Below are 16,919 nucleotides of genomic sequence, written 5' to 3'. Positions count from 1 at the left end.
TTGCAATTAACAATTTAATTTAGTTTTTGGCATTGAAACATTGGAACATGTAAATTAAAGTGTAATTTGTTTTTTGCCTTTTAGGCTTTGTGAACAAACAAAAAAAATGCCAATATAGGCAATACTTCCAATCTATAAGCTCACAACGTGTGGCGACGTGACAGACTGTGTGCTATTGAACTATGACTTTGACAATTATGCAAAACAATTGTGAATGTCTCAAACAATCAGACAATAGTGTAATGATTGTGACAGGCCTAATTGTGAGGCATCTGAACTGTGTGAACCGTGTGTGGTGTGGTGCAATGTGTGTCACAGATAGCAGAGCCAAGATTATTATAGTTAACTAAAACTAACAAAGTAACGGAAATTTGATCCAGAAAATAATATTAGAATAGTAGAAGACCTTAAAGATGGTTTCAGGATTCTAATTAAAAAATAGCGAAAGTAGCAGATCGCCATTCTCAAAACGCATTGCTTCACGCCACATTTTGAACTTCCACTTTTAATTCTTCTTCTTTTCGTGTCTTTGAAGCATGTGGTTAGATGACAGTTTCCCATTTCTTTACACAGTCTTTTGCATTATTGTTGTACTCTGCGAGATCTTTTAAGCTGCACGGGTTGGGTAGTAGAGGGTAGACAAGGCAGTGCTGCATCGTATGGTCCTCTTCTCCACATTCACAGATGGTTGGGCCGGTTTTGTAGCCCCATCTGGCCATAGCAGCTTTTAATGCTTTTGTGTGACACTGTACTATGATCAAGTATGACATTAATTTACGAAGAATCACAACGTTTAAATATGAAGACAAAAGGTTTCTGCTTGACAGCAACAATATAGACCAACAGTTTTAAACAAGAATTGATTAAATCAATGAATTACCTGCTGATTGTTATCTGCGGGGGTCCGCTCTAACTGCCTCTGTGTCAGTTTCAGCGCAGTAGTTTAGTAGTAGGAACCAAAGTTCTCTAAGGTGGAACTATTGTGTTGTGAGTGAAAACGAGACCTATATAAAATTGTTTATAGAGGCATTATAGAGGCATCAGTTTGCTCAGTACAGTCTATAAGCTTTATTCCAGTGTTTTAAATAAAATACTTACTGATTACCTGGAGCATAGTAACATGTTGGTGGATGAACAAAACGGCTTCAGAAAAAAACAGGGCTTGTATTGAGTGACCATATTTGTGTTATATCATCTATAGCAGAGGTGTGCAACTGGCGGCCCGGGGGCCACATGCGGCCCCCACCTTCACTTAATGCGGCCCTCAGGTTAATGTCAGAATACTGATATAATATTGGTTTCAGCTGTTACAAATTCCACAACATGCAAACATGACCCGCTTTATTTACTTCAGTCTAAATTAGTAGCTCATTGCTCAACACAAGTATAATTAAAGGCATTTGAAATGACATATTAAATGTTAATTTTCAGGATTCCAAAAATAGCCGATCTACTAGCTCAAAACGCGTCGCGCTGCGACGCGTTTTGAGCTTGTAGATCGGCTATTTTTGGAATCCTGAAATATATTTTGCTACGACAGCAATATATGGCCCTATAGGGAGTGAGTGGAAATATAGTGGCCCTCTCCATCGTCAAAGTTGCCCACCCCTGATCTATAGTAAGAGCTAGATTAGAGGAGGGTAAAACACATTTGTTTGTTTTATTGATTTTTAAAAAGCCTTTGATTGGATCAACAGAGACCTGTTAGAATATAAGTTACTTTGCTCTGGTATTAGTGGTACATTTTATAATGCCATCAAAGCTTTATACAAAGCCCCAGTCGCTTGCCTCCAGTTAAATGACCTCAGAACTGGTTGGTTCCCCACACCATTTGGTGTGAAGCAAGGTGATGTGCTCTCCCCCACTTTGTTTGCCCTTTTTGTAAATGAAATCAAGCAGGCCAATTTGGGTATATTTGTGTGTGTACGTGCATTTCAGCTGTCACATGAGTTCTCAGGAATATAGAGGGAAATCTCACCAATGAGTTGGGGACTAATAAACTCAAAAGTGAAGGGAAGTAATAATTGTATTCAGTGCTTAGTTGGAACCAGCTCTGCAAATTGTCAAAGCTAACCACTAATGACACATTTAGTATATTGTATGTTCTTACCTGGAAATTAGATAAATTACGGTACCTAAAAAAATGTCCCTGCTGCATAGTCTAACCATGCAGGCTTATTTAAAAAATGGAATACTTGAACAGAAGTACCTTTTGGAACATCAGAGAGGATCTTACTTCCTGCATCACAGAGCAACTTTTACTTAAGTTTATCTATTTAATTGAATCTCTCTCTCTCTCTCGCTCTCTCGCTCTCTCTCTCTCTCTCTCTCTCTCTCTCTCTCTCTCTCTCTCTCTCTCTCTCTCTCTCTCTCTCAAAGGGTCAGCCATGTTGGGCAGATTGAGCTCTTCATCCTGCAAATGGACTCTAGTAAAATGCTGCCTGGTGGTTCTGTGTTTACTGGGCTCCTTTCTCATGTACTACAAACCTGACTTCAAGTTTCGCCCTTCTGCCATTCACACACCTTGTTCAAAAGGAAACAGCACCACAGCCCCAAACCAAAACTATACCTCAGGAAACCACCACATCACGTGGACAGGTTACAATCACACCAACACGATCCAGCTCAGAGATGCATATATGGAGCCTCAGGTCCTCATATTGATATGGTGGTGGCCATTTGGAAACAAATTCAATATTAAAGGATGTCAGCTGACGGACGACAGGACTCTGTACAACAAGGCTCATGCTGTCATCATACACCACAACAACATCAATAGAGGGCTGACCAACATGCCAAAAGAGCCACGCCCCCGGTTCCAGAAGTGGGTGTGGTTTAACATGGAGTCACCCGCAAATTCAGCTCTGATACCTAAACTCAACGACTTGTTCAATTTAACAACAACTTATCGCCTGGATTCAGATATCCCAGTGCCTTATGGGTACCTGGCGCCGGTGGAATCGGAGGACAAGGGTTTCGAGCTGCCAGTGAAGGACAAATTGGTCTGCTGGGTTGTGAGTAACTGGAACTCACAATTTAAAAGAGTTCAGTTCTACAATGAGCTGAAACAGCACATCAGTATAGAGACTTACGGCAGAGCCTTTTCTCACACGTTGAATGACCAGGAGTTTTCCAAGTTAATACCTAGTTGTAAATTCTACCTTTCCTTTGAAAACTCCAAGAGCAGAGACTACATCACAGAGAAATTATACAATCCCATGACAATGGGGACAGTGCCAGTAGTGCTGGGCCCTCCAAGAACAAATTATGAGGATCACATCCCAGGACACTCTTTCATTCATGTAGACGACTTCTGCAGCCCAAAGGAGCTGGCTGAGAGACTTCTTTATCTGGACCAGAACCCTGATGAATACACCAGTTACTTTAACTGGAGACAGAGGTTTAAGGTCAAGCGTTCCTATTTTGGACAAGATAACACTCAAAGATCATGCAATTATCTACAAATGCGCCGAGACAGACAAACTGTTCATGATCTCAATAAATGGTACTGGGGTTAAAGTAACTAGAATTTTGCCGCCCTTTGGGCGGCTCATCCTAGAGTTACGTAGCAGCGCAATATGGGGAGAAGGAAATTACGGGAGTTGACAGACTCCACTTCATGTTTCAGCTGTGTGTTTATACCCAGTATTGTGTAGAAACGGATGGGTTATTAATTATTATTATGTGTTGTTGCGCGCCCGCCCGCCCGCCCGCCCACCCACACACACACACACACACACACACACACACTCACTCACTCACTCACTCACTCACTCACTCACTCACTCACTCACTCACTCACTCACTCACTCACTCACTCACTCACTCACTCACTCACTCACTCACTCACTCACTCACTCACTCACTCACACACACACACACACACACTCACTCACTCACTCACTCACTCACTCACTCACTCACTCACTCACTCACTCACTCACTCACTCGCGCACTAAGGGTGCACTCACACGGTTAATGCAATGTTCTGTGCTCGTTGGATGCATTTTGTGTTGTGTCATGGCCGCCCAATGCATTTCCAATGGAGGTCACATGGTTTGACACAACATAGGGGGAGGGGTCTGTTGTATGGCTTTCAGCTGTGTTTCGACTGCGCCCCTCCCCCTCATACAACACAATGTTGTGTCAAACCATGTGACCTCCATTGGAAATACATTGGGCGACCATGATACTACACAGCATTGATCCAACGAGCACGAGAATTGCATTAAAGGTGTGAGCTCAGCCTTAGTCCCCCATGGCCCGCGATGCGAAACGAAAATCCTCCACGGTGTACTGTGAAGAACGCAGCTGCTTTAGCTGCGTTCACCAAGCGTAGTGTAGTTGTGTGGCGTTTGCCGTGCGATAGGTGAGAGATGTGTGTGTCGGGTTGTTGCCGGCGTGTTGTTGCTGGACGTGGCCGTCATGGGTCCTTATTAGTGTAGTCTAGTCAACACGACGTGGTGGTGTGGTCGCCTGGCCGGCACAGCAGCCAGAGGGGGAGGGGGCGGAGGTAAGATGAGCTGGGTTAGAGCAGAGGTAGCGAGATTGGACATCGAGGGTCGGAAATAACGCGTGTGTCACTGTGAAGGCTGTACCATTGGACTGGTCCCATGAAGTGAACGGAGTTGGCGTAACTTGGCAAAGTGGTGACGATTTTGACGTAGGCTGGTGGTGTTGCGCAAGAATGTGTTATTTCATAAAAATGGGTATTGTACTGTAAATATGACAGTTGCATGGATGCAAAGTAGTGGTTGATGTCTGGACAGGCATGCTGTTGGTGTTGTGCATGGTGAGATGTGTGATGTCTGGACAGGCATGCTGTTGGTGTTGTGCATGGTGAGATGTGTGCAAACGGTGTGGTTTGGTAGGAGAAGGTGTTGGTGTTGTGCATGGTGAGATGTGTGCAAACGGTGTGGTTTGGTAGGAGAAGGTGTTGGTGTTGTGCATGGTGAGATGTGTGCAAACGGTGTGGTTTGGTAGGAGAAGGCGGACAAAGGATGGGGTGTTGCGCTGGCTATTAGTGTGGCAGGATATGACAAAACATCGACACTGAATTTGGAGTGCCATATATACAGTATATATACAGTATATATACAGTATATATATATATATATATATATATATATATATATATATGATATGATGACAACGTACAGAATTAGGTATAGCCTGCAGTTAAATTGGCGATAATGTGTGTAATGTGTAATCTCTGGCCTGAAATATCAAATATGAGATATGGTTGTATGATTTATGATTACCTGAAACAGGTGGTCTACTGTCTGACAATGTGGTTTAATCAATCTGTTTATTGCATTGGCAATAAACATTTAGATAAATACTGAACAACCATCTGCTGGATTTACTGTGATTACCAAAAAACATGAATTTATGTCATAATGCATTGGCATATGTTATGCATATTTTTTGGACATTTACTTTTTGAATACACAGGGTTGTTTGCGGGAAATTGACAAATACTGTAAAGTGACACGACAACTATGTAGCCTAACTGTATTAAACTGTTTCATTTCACGTCATTCCAGGCGCAGTTTCTACTACGGCTTACTTTTAGCTGAATGAAGAAGAATATGGCTTTCCTCATATCGTATTCTTCCTCATGGTTCTGTAAAATTACAATAATCTTAGAACAGCTAGCTATTCCCAGTGGGCCACTGGTGGGCCTCCAACTAATTGGCAAAACACACACAAGACTTTACTGATAAAATAGCAATAATCTCTTTTTACTCTAAAAGAAACATGATGGTTTTCATTGTGAGATAAATGGGAACTTAAAGTATACTACATGGGTTCCACTGATCCAAGCCAACACAAAGTGGACGCGAACATCTTAAAGACTTTCAAGATTTTTGAGGGGTGCAATCTCATGCACCTATGACGAGATTTGTTGTTTATGCCCGGAGTCTTTGGACTCTTTAAAAGCTTGTTGGGAGGGGGACATAGGGGAGGAGATAACTGAGGAGGTTTGGGATACAATTCTACAGCGGGTACATGGGTCCTCTATTTGTGCGAGGCACGCTCTAATTCAATGTAAACTACTACACCGTGCCTACTACACCAAGGCCAGGTTGTCTAGAATATATAATGATGTATCTCCCGAGTGTGATTGTCACACTGTTAACTAGGAGACTATAATCTTGATGCACCCACTTCCCCTTCTCACACTCACTGGATTAGGGACATCTTGTATTGTGTAAAATGGGAGAAGATTAGATTCTCATTAAATGGTTCTTCCGATAGATTTGGGAGGATATGGGGACCATTCTTTCCATTCATTCAGAAATTTAATCCATGGAGTGTTGATTTGAAAGTCTACTGTGGTTGGGGTACTATGATGTAATGCAGATTATGGATGTCTCGTGTACTTGTAATTGTTTGTCGGATGTTTTGTGCGGTTTTGTTTCTGTATTTTCAACTCTTATTGATGCTGTATTTAAGGTTTGTTTGTTTGTTTTGTTTTCTGTTGTCCTTTTTATTTGGGGTGAAAATTCAATGTGTATTTTCCAAATTACACTTATTGTGGGGTTTATTGAGATAAGCCGTTGATGCTACCATTATTTTTTCAACTCCTGATTTGAATGCTTCTGTGAAAATACTAATAAACAAAGTTTAAAAAGAAAACAATTATTTTCAAGACTTTCAAGTGGGCCCTGATCCGGATAAGGTATGGAACCAATAGAATATGCTTCCTACTGTAGGTTAGAAGAATGACTTACAGTCAGAAGTACAGTTGGAGGCCATCGATATTGTCCTTTTCTTTTTGCTGAGGTTTGCGTGATCTGCGCAAAACCCCTTTTGGTATTTTAAACATTATGTTATAATTTAGCTATTGAAAAATAGCAGATCTACAAGCTCGTAGCGCGCCACTCGGTGGCGCGCTACGAGCTTGTAGGTCTGCTATTTTTGAAAAATCGTGAAAATATTTATTTCAGAAAACTGGAGGATTTAGAAGGATTTTTTTTAATTTTGAGGTCAGGCCTAAATGGGTCAAATGATAAGGGACAATATGAGTGGCACCCAACTGTACTCGACCATTGTATAGTACAAAGTCTTCCTTTGTTTCTTGTATTATTGTGTCAGTATCTGAACTGTTGTTCCTCTGAAAAACATGTTTGCTTCAAAGAATAAAGCATATTTTTGTAACGCCTTGTCAGTTTAGTTTTAAATGGATTCATGTTGTACAGCTCGCAAATCCCATTAGCCACAAACCTTGTCAAGATAACATAAACAGACAGGACAAGACAAGGATGCTCTTAACCTACAATATTGCTTGCTTTATGATGAAAACCAATACACAGAAGACCAGTGCCGATGGCTCCCAGCCGATTGCGAGCTTTATATTGTTGGCAACGAGATTTGGTGTAGAGGGAAAAAGATCACGTCAAGTATATATAGTGGCAAGTCTGGCAACTCATGTCCTGTATGGAGTGTTTAAGTGGTTAAATGTACAATTTAATGATTCTCTTGCCAGTGTTCTGGGTCATGGTGTGAACTAAGTCAGGATATACAGCGCACACAATTCCAGGTGCAGGACTAATGGAAGATCAACATAGATGATAATAATGTCTGTGGCTCAAGAGGTAGAGCAGGTCGTCCAATGATCCATGGGTCGGCAGTTCGAATCCCAGCTCCTCCTGTCTACATGTCGAAGTGTCCTTGGGCAAGACACTGAACCCCAAATTGCTCCTGATGTGCTGGTTGGTACCTTGCATGGCTTCCGCCACAATCGGTGTATGAATGTGTGTGTGAATGGGTGAATGTAATGCACAAGCTATGTAAAGCGCCTTGGATAAAGGCACTATATAAATGCACCATTTACCATTTATTTGGCCACAGAGAAAAATACATACACGTCTGATTGACCGAAATGTATCTTCTTTATCAACATTTCGGTTGATAAAGAAAAAAAACTCCATTCTCTTTGGATCTAATAGTAATCTCAGCAAGGCAGATGACTTCTTGGTTAGAGTGGGTGACAATATTATCACACGTAAAGATGAAATTACCTACCTAGGTTCCATCCTGGAGGCTAATCTTTCCGGTGATAAAATGGCCACCAACGTAATCAAAAAAGTCAACCAAAGAACAAGATTCCTTTACAGGATCTCCTCACTGGTCAACAAAAACACCTTGAAGACCTTAACAGGAGCCCTCGTACAAGGTTTCTTTGACTATGCATGCACCTCCTGGTACCACAGCACCTCAAAGGCCCTTAAAACAAGGCTCCAGACTTCCCAAAACAAACTGGTCAGGCTCCTGATTGGCCCTGTGAAACCCATCACTTAAATGGCCCATAATAGTCACACATGCAATAATAAATATATATTAACAATTATTCAGTATGTCATATGCCATCATGTCCTTTGATTTGTACTGCATTTGCTGTACCGTACTTGATTTTTATGGTTATCATTTGTAGGCTTTAAGTTCGTTTCTTTGCTATTTGTTGGTTTGCAGTTAATTGTTTATTTTTCTGGACCATTGTTTCACCCCAACCTTGACTCTATTTGTATATTCATTGATTCTACAACTGCCTTAATATTCAATGATCTTTCTACTTGACTCTGGCTCTACAACTTTCTATGTTAGCTTGTATGTTAGTAGATGTGGTGGGTGTGTCACATGACTACTCTGATTACCCTCTAGCTTCTTGACTATAAAACACGCCTACTCTGTTGTATATTCATTCCTGATGAAGACCCGGAGGGGTCGAAACGAATCCTGATGTACCTTAAATAAACTTCTGGGAGTTTAAGAACGGTGTGCGGACATCCTACATTCTTTCTGTACGTATATTTTTGTCCAGCACCCGTCAACATTTTCTGAGATGTGCGTGCGTCCAGAAGCCTTGTTGCAGCCTTTGCATGCACTTGCTGGAACTGGAAAAGACTATGCAACTCTGAAAAGCGAACTCATTGTTGCAAAGCCAATGTTGGCCAAGATATGTTGTCCAACCGAAACAGACCTGGCCACTGTGTCTAAACACATGAAGACATACAAGAAAGCATTACCTGTGTTGCACAAGTTGTATGTGACAGCCCTTGTAATTGGTGTGTCTTCAGCTTCATGTGAGAGTTCCTTCTCCACGCTGGCACGTGTCCTAACCCCCTACCGTCGCACCATGTTGCACGACAGAAAAAAGAACTTGCGGTCATCTTGGCACATGAGAAATCTATAACAAACACATTGGACATGGATGAATTTGTTACCATTTTTGCCAGGACAAACAGAAGACTCATGTTATAGAGATAGATAGAGAGAGAGATAAAACATAAAAAAGATGAAGAAAATAAAAAGATGAAAAAAATATAAATGTGTCAGTGTCCTATTTGTGCCGGTCCCAAGCCCGGGTAAATGCAAATGAAGGGTAGTGTCAGGAAGGGCAATTGGGTTAGCATACTGTTGGTCAAAGAAGGAGAAGATATATGAACTGATATGATGATAGCATAGTTTTATATGCATTTCGGGGGTTTGTGGGGATTTGACACCCCAAAAATGTTTCGCCCGCGTCGTCCCCCATATAACATTCTGTCTGTCTGCCCACCCTAGTGGGCCTGGCTAAATCCGGCCCTGGTGTGTGTGTGTGTGTGTGTGTGTGTGTGTGTGTGTGTGTGTGTGTGTGTGTGTGTGTGTGTGTGTGTGTGTGTGTGTGTGTGTTTTGTGCATGCATGCATACATGTCCCTGTAAATATGTATTTTATCAATCTGATAACAATATATTTCATTTGTACTGTATGTGCTTGTTCAGGTAGATGTGGACCTGCTTTTACTAGAGAAAAAGAATCTATCACAGATATAACAGAATAGAATAATCATAAAAGAGAACATTTAGGAGTTCACTCCACAGCTTGGGAGCCAGTTTGAGACTTTGACACCACCCTTGCCAACCACCAACAGGTAATTTGGCAGCTGTGTTGGAATATAACGTACATTTTCTCTTTAGTCTCCTCGCCATCACCAAATAATGGTCACCAAATGTTTTCATTGGCATGTCTGACGGGTTTGAAGAGATTACTGCTGCATTATCGCAGATGGCTGCAAATGTACTCCACAGTTTGATCACTCCTGCCAACGTATCAGATGATGTTAATATCTGATACCACCTTGATACCATCCAATAAACCTTGTGTCTCCATATTTCAACTTTTATATATTTTTGTAAATGTACTACTTGTCACGTCAAGTAGTGAAAATAGCAGATCTAGCTTGTAGATCGCCTATATTCAAAAAATCACACCCGTGTGAAGTGAGGGGTGCTAATATATTAAAGTCTAACTCATGTTGATTAGGTGATGTAAAGGTGATATAAAACAAACAGTGCCAACACAAGCCATTAACAATAAAGAGACAATATGACGTAATGAGTTACAAAATGACATAAGTTTTCCCTTCATTGTCAATGGCTTTTTTTAAACATACATTGAACTAAAGACAAACATTAAACCTGTATATAGGAGCGCCCCTCAAACAGTTTTTGAAACAGGAGGTTTCCACTCATCCATCCATCCATCCATCCATCCATCCATCTTCAACCACTTGGTAACAGTTTCAACAGAGATTTCCTGTTTAATGTTATGTTATGTTATGTGTACATGCACTGCTGTAATGTTGTATGTATAGGACCCCCTCTAAAACGAGATGCGACATCTCAAGGGGCCATCCTCTCAATAAACTTCAAACTTCAAACTTAACCTCTGAGCAACATTATCCACTTCCCCCTTGGGGATCCCCATGCAGGCGTCCCTCCGTTTCCAGGCCAATGTGGAGATGTAACCCTTCCATCTGGTCTTTGTTCTGACATGGGGTCTGCTAAACCCTGTGGGACGTGTCTCCCCCAGTGTCTACCACTGGGGGAGACACTAAACCTGCGTACACCGTGGGGTTGCACTGTGCTCCTTATGCCAACTAACACATTCCTACGTGCTAGATAGATAGATTTCAACTCTGCAAGCGGCCAGCGTGTGAGTGAGATGAACAGCATAATGGAAACAGATTTATTTACTGGCTGCTATTATATTTTATATATAGTAGTTATGATCATTTTATATCATGGTTCAAACATAATTATTCTAGTTATGTCATAGATCACACCCCCAAAAACGCACGCACGCACGCACGCACGCACGCACGCACGCACGCACGCACGCACGCACGCACGCACGCACGCACGCACGCACAGTGTCCCTCAATTAGATGAAGGCCTATCGGAACATCCTGTGTCAGGGAGGAAATAGGTCCTGTGACTTATTTAACTATGCCATATAGCCTGTACAGAACCACATCACCATCACATGGACAGGTTAAGATTATAACATAATGTTTATTACATTGTTATATATTTTTATGTTTATATAAACATAAGAAATATCCTCCTCAGAAACAGGCTCCTGCCCTATGGAACACATAATAATAATAATAACTAGAAAAAGTACCCCTCGGGGCACAGGTCTCCACCAGGGCAGGTCAGGTTGTGGCCTCCTGGTGGCGCTATAATAGGTCAATGTGAAAAGGGTGCCATTTCTTCATACGCCTTTGATGGCAATTGGATGATTTGAGGCATTTTGTTCCAAAAATGTGTTTTGCAAAAATCAACCTGTTGGTGGTGCTATAACAGGCCAATGTGAAAAGGGTGGGATATATTCCTCAGCCTAGTAAGAAAATGTGTGAAAGATTTCACGTAAATTGCATGCTGCGTTCATGATTTGAGGCTTTTGTTCAAAACGGGGCAAACTGTGAAAGCCAATTATAGCCAATTAGGATGGAATATGAAATATCGGACAGATCCGACTTGAGCACATGACCATAGAGATACTGTGTAACGATTTGTGAGATTTTTGGAGAGAATCTGGAGGAGTAATATAAAAAAATGTGTTTTACAAAAGTCGGCCTCCTGGTGGCGCTATAAATAGACTGGGTCCGTTTCCCAAAAATATGAACCCCGAAGGCAAATCGTGTTAATTTATTACATACATGTTTTCTAGGGGTATTAAGGTCTGCTGAATCCAAATCTGCTGTATGTATAACAAAAAAATGGCCGCTAAGCCCTCAAAATGGACCATTTAAAGATGGCGGCCACCACTGTGCTGAAACATAATAAAACTATATATGTTTGACTAAATAAGGTAGAAAATAGACTGAAATGTCATTTTTTATGTTTTCATATATGGGGAATACATTGACATATTCATATTTAAGATCAATTGTGAAGGAACCACTTTTATATCATTTATATTGTGAAAATTGGCCTCTTTAGTAATTAATAATATTTTTTTTATTATTTGTTATGATGAATATTGCTTCAAGCCTTAATTTGTGTTTCTGACTTGTATTTGCATGCAGCAGACACATGGACTTAGTCCCAGTCATCCTCAGTGTTCTGGCAGGTGTTGCCAAGTTTCTTGCAACTGCACGCTTCAATGCACTCCATGTGTCCTTTCCTGCAGCCGCAGCGTTGACTGAGACACCCCTTTGTGCAACTGCATGACGTGATCTCCCTGCATGCTTTTGGCATTGGTGTCAGGGAAATCAGCCGTGGCACCAATTGACCATTCAGGACTCAGTTAAAGATCTATAAGGGTCCATTTGGTTACTCTCTATCATTTAGCTGGGGACCCCTGGAACCCCCTCAAGGACCACTGGTTGAAAACTATCGCTAAAGTGTATCCTGGAGTACTAGAATAGGCTGAGACCAAGTCTCACACAGGAAGAGGTTGAGTTAATTGTTTTTTAATGCAGCATCAAAAAATGTGTCTGACAGAGTGGTAACCAATTCGGTCCCCCCCCCCCCCCCCCCCCCCTCTGTATAGAAATTAAATTTGGCCTTTTGGCAGTCGAGTAACTAGTAGAACATGGTTAATACCCGAAGGTCATGAATGTATCTTAAATCTTATAAAATTAATTGAAGCTCATTGAAGCTAATTTAAGTATATTAGCATGTGTTTGCCACTAGCTATGAGTTCGGTAGTGTCATATCCCTAATATGTACGTATGGCATGGTGTAGTACAGTTTTATTTATTTCAGTGTTTGGGTTTTGCACCCCAGCCTACTGACTGATATGCTGAGCTGTGTATCAGGCGGTTATTCTCTTGAAACCACATGGTTTCATGGAAATCATAAACCTACATTTATTATCTCTTTACACAACTAACAGTAATAAAACAGGGGAGTAGGCTAAATTATGCCACTCAGTCACTCACGAGGTTAACGTTATGCGTGTGTGTGTGTGTGTGTGTGTGTGTGTGTGTGTGTGTGTGTGTGTGTGTGTGTGTGTGTGTGTGTCTGGGCCGGTTCTAAGGGGGGGCAAGGGTGGGCATAGCCCACCCAAACGTGCGTCCTGCCCATCCAATCAAAGGTTATGGAGTGTGTGTGTGTATATATGTATATTTATATATGGCCAAACTACTGTAATGAAGTAATTGTTAATTTTACTAACTGTCCTACGTCAAACTGTGAGTATCAGTGCATGGTCAAAGGACGGCAGTGAAGCAAGACTTTTATTGCAGTGAATGGAATTAAGTTGGCACGGACGATCATCTTTTAGGTAACTATGTTGCAATACAAAACAATATAAAAGCATAATTATGAAATGGACACTGTACTTTAATCATCTGCAATAAAAGTCCTTTGACTGCTGATATTCACCGCTTGACGTAGAGTCTACGTCAAGCGGTGAATATCAGCAGTCAAAGGACTTTTATTGGTTTTTTATTGACTGTCTACGTTGTAGACAGTCAATAAAAAAAACAATTCAACTTTATTAGCAGACGCAGGTCCATAGGGATACATACACGGGGTGAACATACAAGAGATGATACAGGATACAACAGCAATAAAAAATTAAAAATCATAAAAGAATGTAAAACAAATACATAACTTGCATAACTTAACCCACAGGCAGAACATACAGGCGTTTTAGGCAGTGTACCCTTAACCTTGATGTATAACGTGAACAGCTCACTGAGGGGCTTGAAAGCGCTACAATGATACTGTTTGTTGACACATCCAGCCTTTTCATAAACTTAAACATTGGATTTCTTAGAAGTGCTTTAAAAGTCCTCACTCCAGCAGTGATCTGGTACCACTGCCCCCTCTGGGTTGTTTAAGGAGTATTCTCATGGCATCATTATATGCAACTTGCAACCTGTGCATGCTAGACTTTTTATAACATGACCACAGGTGTGCAGTATAAAGCGGTGTGCAATATGCCTTGAACAGAACTTTCGGGCAATAGTGTTTGCTTGAGCATACAACTTCTGACATTGTCTGTATATATCATCATCATCAGTCATTTGATCCGAACAATTACTTGTTCCATAATACATTTGTTTTGGCCTCGCATTAACTTTATGCACCTCACTGAGGCGCTGGACAGACTCACAATTCAATTCATACACAGTATATTCTTTCCTCAAGAAATTGCAAGTGAATGGCTGGAAAATGGAAATGAAGAGTTTACATAGTACACAGAGTACATGCATACACTTTCCTTAATGATTATATCTGGTTTCAGTATTTATTTATGATATATTTTCTCTATTATTAAGGTTGTTTTTGCAGTCAGTTTGGGTATTGGGGGTGGGGAGGGGGTCCCGAGACATGGTCAAAGCATTTCCGGGGGTCCCCAGCCAAAAACGTTGAGAACCCCTGTGTTAGCCAGTAAGGTCGTCCTTATTCTTATCCTGTTTTATTTCTTCTTATCAGCAGGTGTGTGTGTCACCTGCTTTCAACCATTCAACATTTCCTGGGTGGAGCGGATAAATGTCATGACACACACACGCACCACCACGCACACGCACGCACGCACGCACGCACGCACGCACGCACGCACGCACGCACGCACACACACACACACACACACACACACACACACACACACACACACACACACACACACACACACACACACACACAAAGGAAGTCAAAGGAAATGTCACAATGTAGCACTGTGTAGATGTTTTAGCTATTGAAAAATAGCGACTGCATGTCCTTGCTGACGTCGACCCCAGGCAGGGTTCACAACGAAGGAACAATAAATAATTCCAGCCTACTTATACTGCAATAATAATCTTTTCCGCATTATTCGATAAGGTAAGAAGATGTTTAATGATGTAGTAAAGATAGCTTAGCTGAAATGCATTCTGTATAGGGTTATTTGTTGATTAATAATTTGTCAAACCAATAATTGCAATTAACAATTTCATTTTGTTTTTGGCATTGAAACATTGGAACATAAAAGTGTAATTTGTTTTTGCCTTTTAGGCTTCGTGAACAAACAAAAAAATTGCCAATATAGGCCATATGTAATACTTAGTGGAAATATCCAATATACCGGTATAAACTCACAACGTGTGGCGACGTGACAGACTGTGTGCTATTGAACTATGACTATGACAATGCAAAACTATTGTGATTGTCTCAAACAATCAGACAATAATTGTGTACGTGTGAATGAGGCCTTAGGCATCTGAACGTTGTGAACCGTGTGTGGTGTGGTGCAATGTGAGTCACAGATAGCAGAGCCAAGATTATTATAGTTAACTAAAACTAACAAAGTAACGGAAATTTGATCCAGAAAAAAATATTAGAATAGTAGAAGACCTTAAATAATTATGGTTTCAGGATTCTAATTCAAAAATAGCGAAAGTAGCAGATCGCCATTCTCAAAACGCACCGCTTCACGCCACATTTTGAACTTCCACTTTTAATGCTTTTGTGTGACACTGTACTATGATCAAGTAGGACATTAATTTACGAAGAATCACAACGTTTAAATATGAAGACAAGAGGTTTCTGCTTGACAGCAACAATATAGACCAACAGTTTTAAACAAGAATTGATTAAATCAATGAATTACCTGCTGATTGTTATCTGCGGGGGTCCGCTCTAACTGCCTCTGTGTCAGTTTCAGCGCAGTAGTTTAGTAGTAGGAACCAAAGTTCTCTAAGGTGGAACTATTGTGTTGTGAGTGAAAACGAGACCTATATAAAATTGTTTATAGAGGCATTATAGAGGCATCAGTTTGCTCAGTACAGTCTATAAGCTTTATTCCAGTGTTTTAAATAAAATACTTACTGATTACCTGGAGCATAGTAACATGTTGGTGGATGAACAAAACGGCTTCAGAAAAAACAGGGCTTGTATTGACATATTTTTGTTATATCATCTATAGTAAGAGCTACATTAGAGGAGGGTAAAAACACATTTGTTTGTTTTATTGATTTTTAAAAAGCCTTTGATTGGATCAACAGAGACCTGTTAGAATATAAGTTACTCTGCTCTGGTATTAGTGGTACATTTTATAATGCCATCAAAGCTTTATACAAAGCCCCAGTCGCTTGCCTCCAGTTAAATGACCTCAGAACTGGTTGGTTCCCCACACCATTTGGTGTGAAGCAAGGTGATGTGCTCTCCCCCACTTTGTTTGCCCTTTTTGTAAATGATTTAGCCCAGGAAATCAAGCGGGCCAATTTGGATATATTTGTGTGTGTACGTGCATTTCAGCTGTCACATGAGTTCTCAGGAATATAGTAGGGAAATCTCACCAATGAGTTGGGGACTAATAAACTCAAAAGTGAAGGGAAGTAATAATTGTAATCAGTGCTTAGTTGGAACCAGCTCTGCAAATTGTCAAAGCTAACCACTAATGACACATTTAGTATATTGTATGTTCTTACCTGGAAATGAGTCAAATTACGGTACCTAAAAAAATGTCCCTGCTGCATAGTCTAACCATGCAGGCTTATTTAAAAAATGGAATAATTAGACAGAAGTACCTTTTGGAACATCAGAGAGGATCTTACTTCCTGCATCACAGAGCAACTTTCTTGAGAGTGTGAAGTTTATCTATTTAATTTAATCTCTCTCTCTCTCTCTCTCTCTCTCTCTCAAAGGGTCAGCC

At 40.8% G+C, this 16,919-nt stretch overlaps 1 protein-coding gene across 1 annotated transcript; it reads left to right on the top strand.

Moving 5' to 3' along the window:
- Positions 1–2,639: 2,639 nt before the first annotated feature.
- On the top strand, positions 2,640–3,518 carry LOC306925118 (4-galactosyl-N-acetylglucosaminide 3-alpha-L-fucosyltransferase 9-like; the record flags this gene model as incomplete). The annotated part of the gene is made up of 1 exon (XM_079503796.1): positions 2,640–3,518. One exon carries the CDS (start codon positions 2,640–2,642, stop codon positions 3,516–3,518), a length of 879 nt encoding a protein of 292 aa, XP_079359922.1.
- Between the last annotated feature and the right edge of the window lie 13,401 nt (positions 3,519–16,919).

The sequence above is a fragment of the Electrona antarctica genome, assembly GCF_951216825.1.
Source record: "Electrona antarctica genome assembly, chromosome: 6".
Taxonomy (NCBI): Eukaryota; Metazoa; Chordata; class Actinopteri; order Myctophiformes; family Myctophidae; genus Electrona; species Electrona antarctica.
Note: the sequence above shows the minus strand (reverse complement) of the source record. Positions and strands in the feature narration are given on the sequence as shown.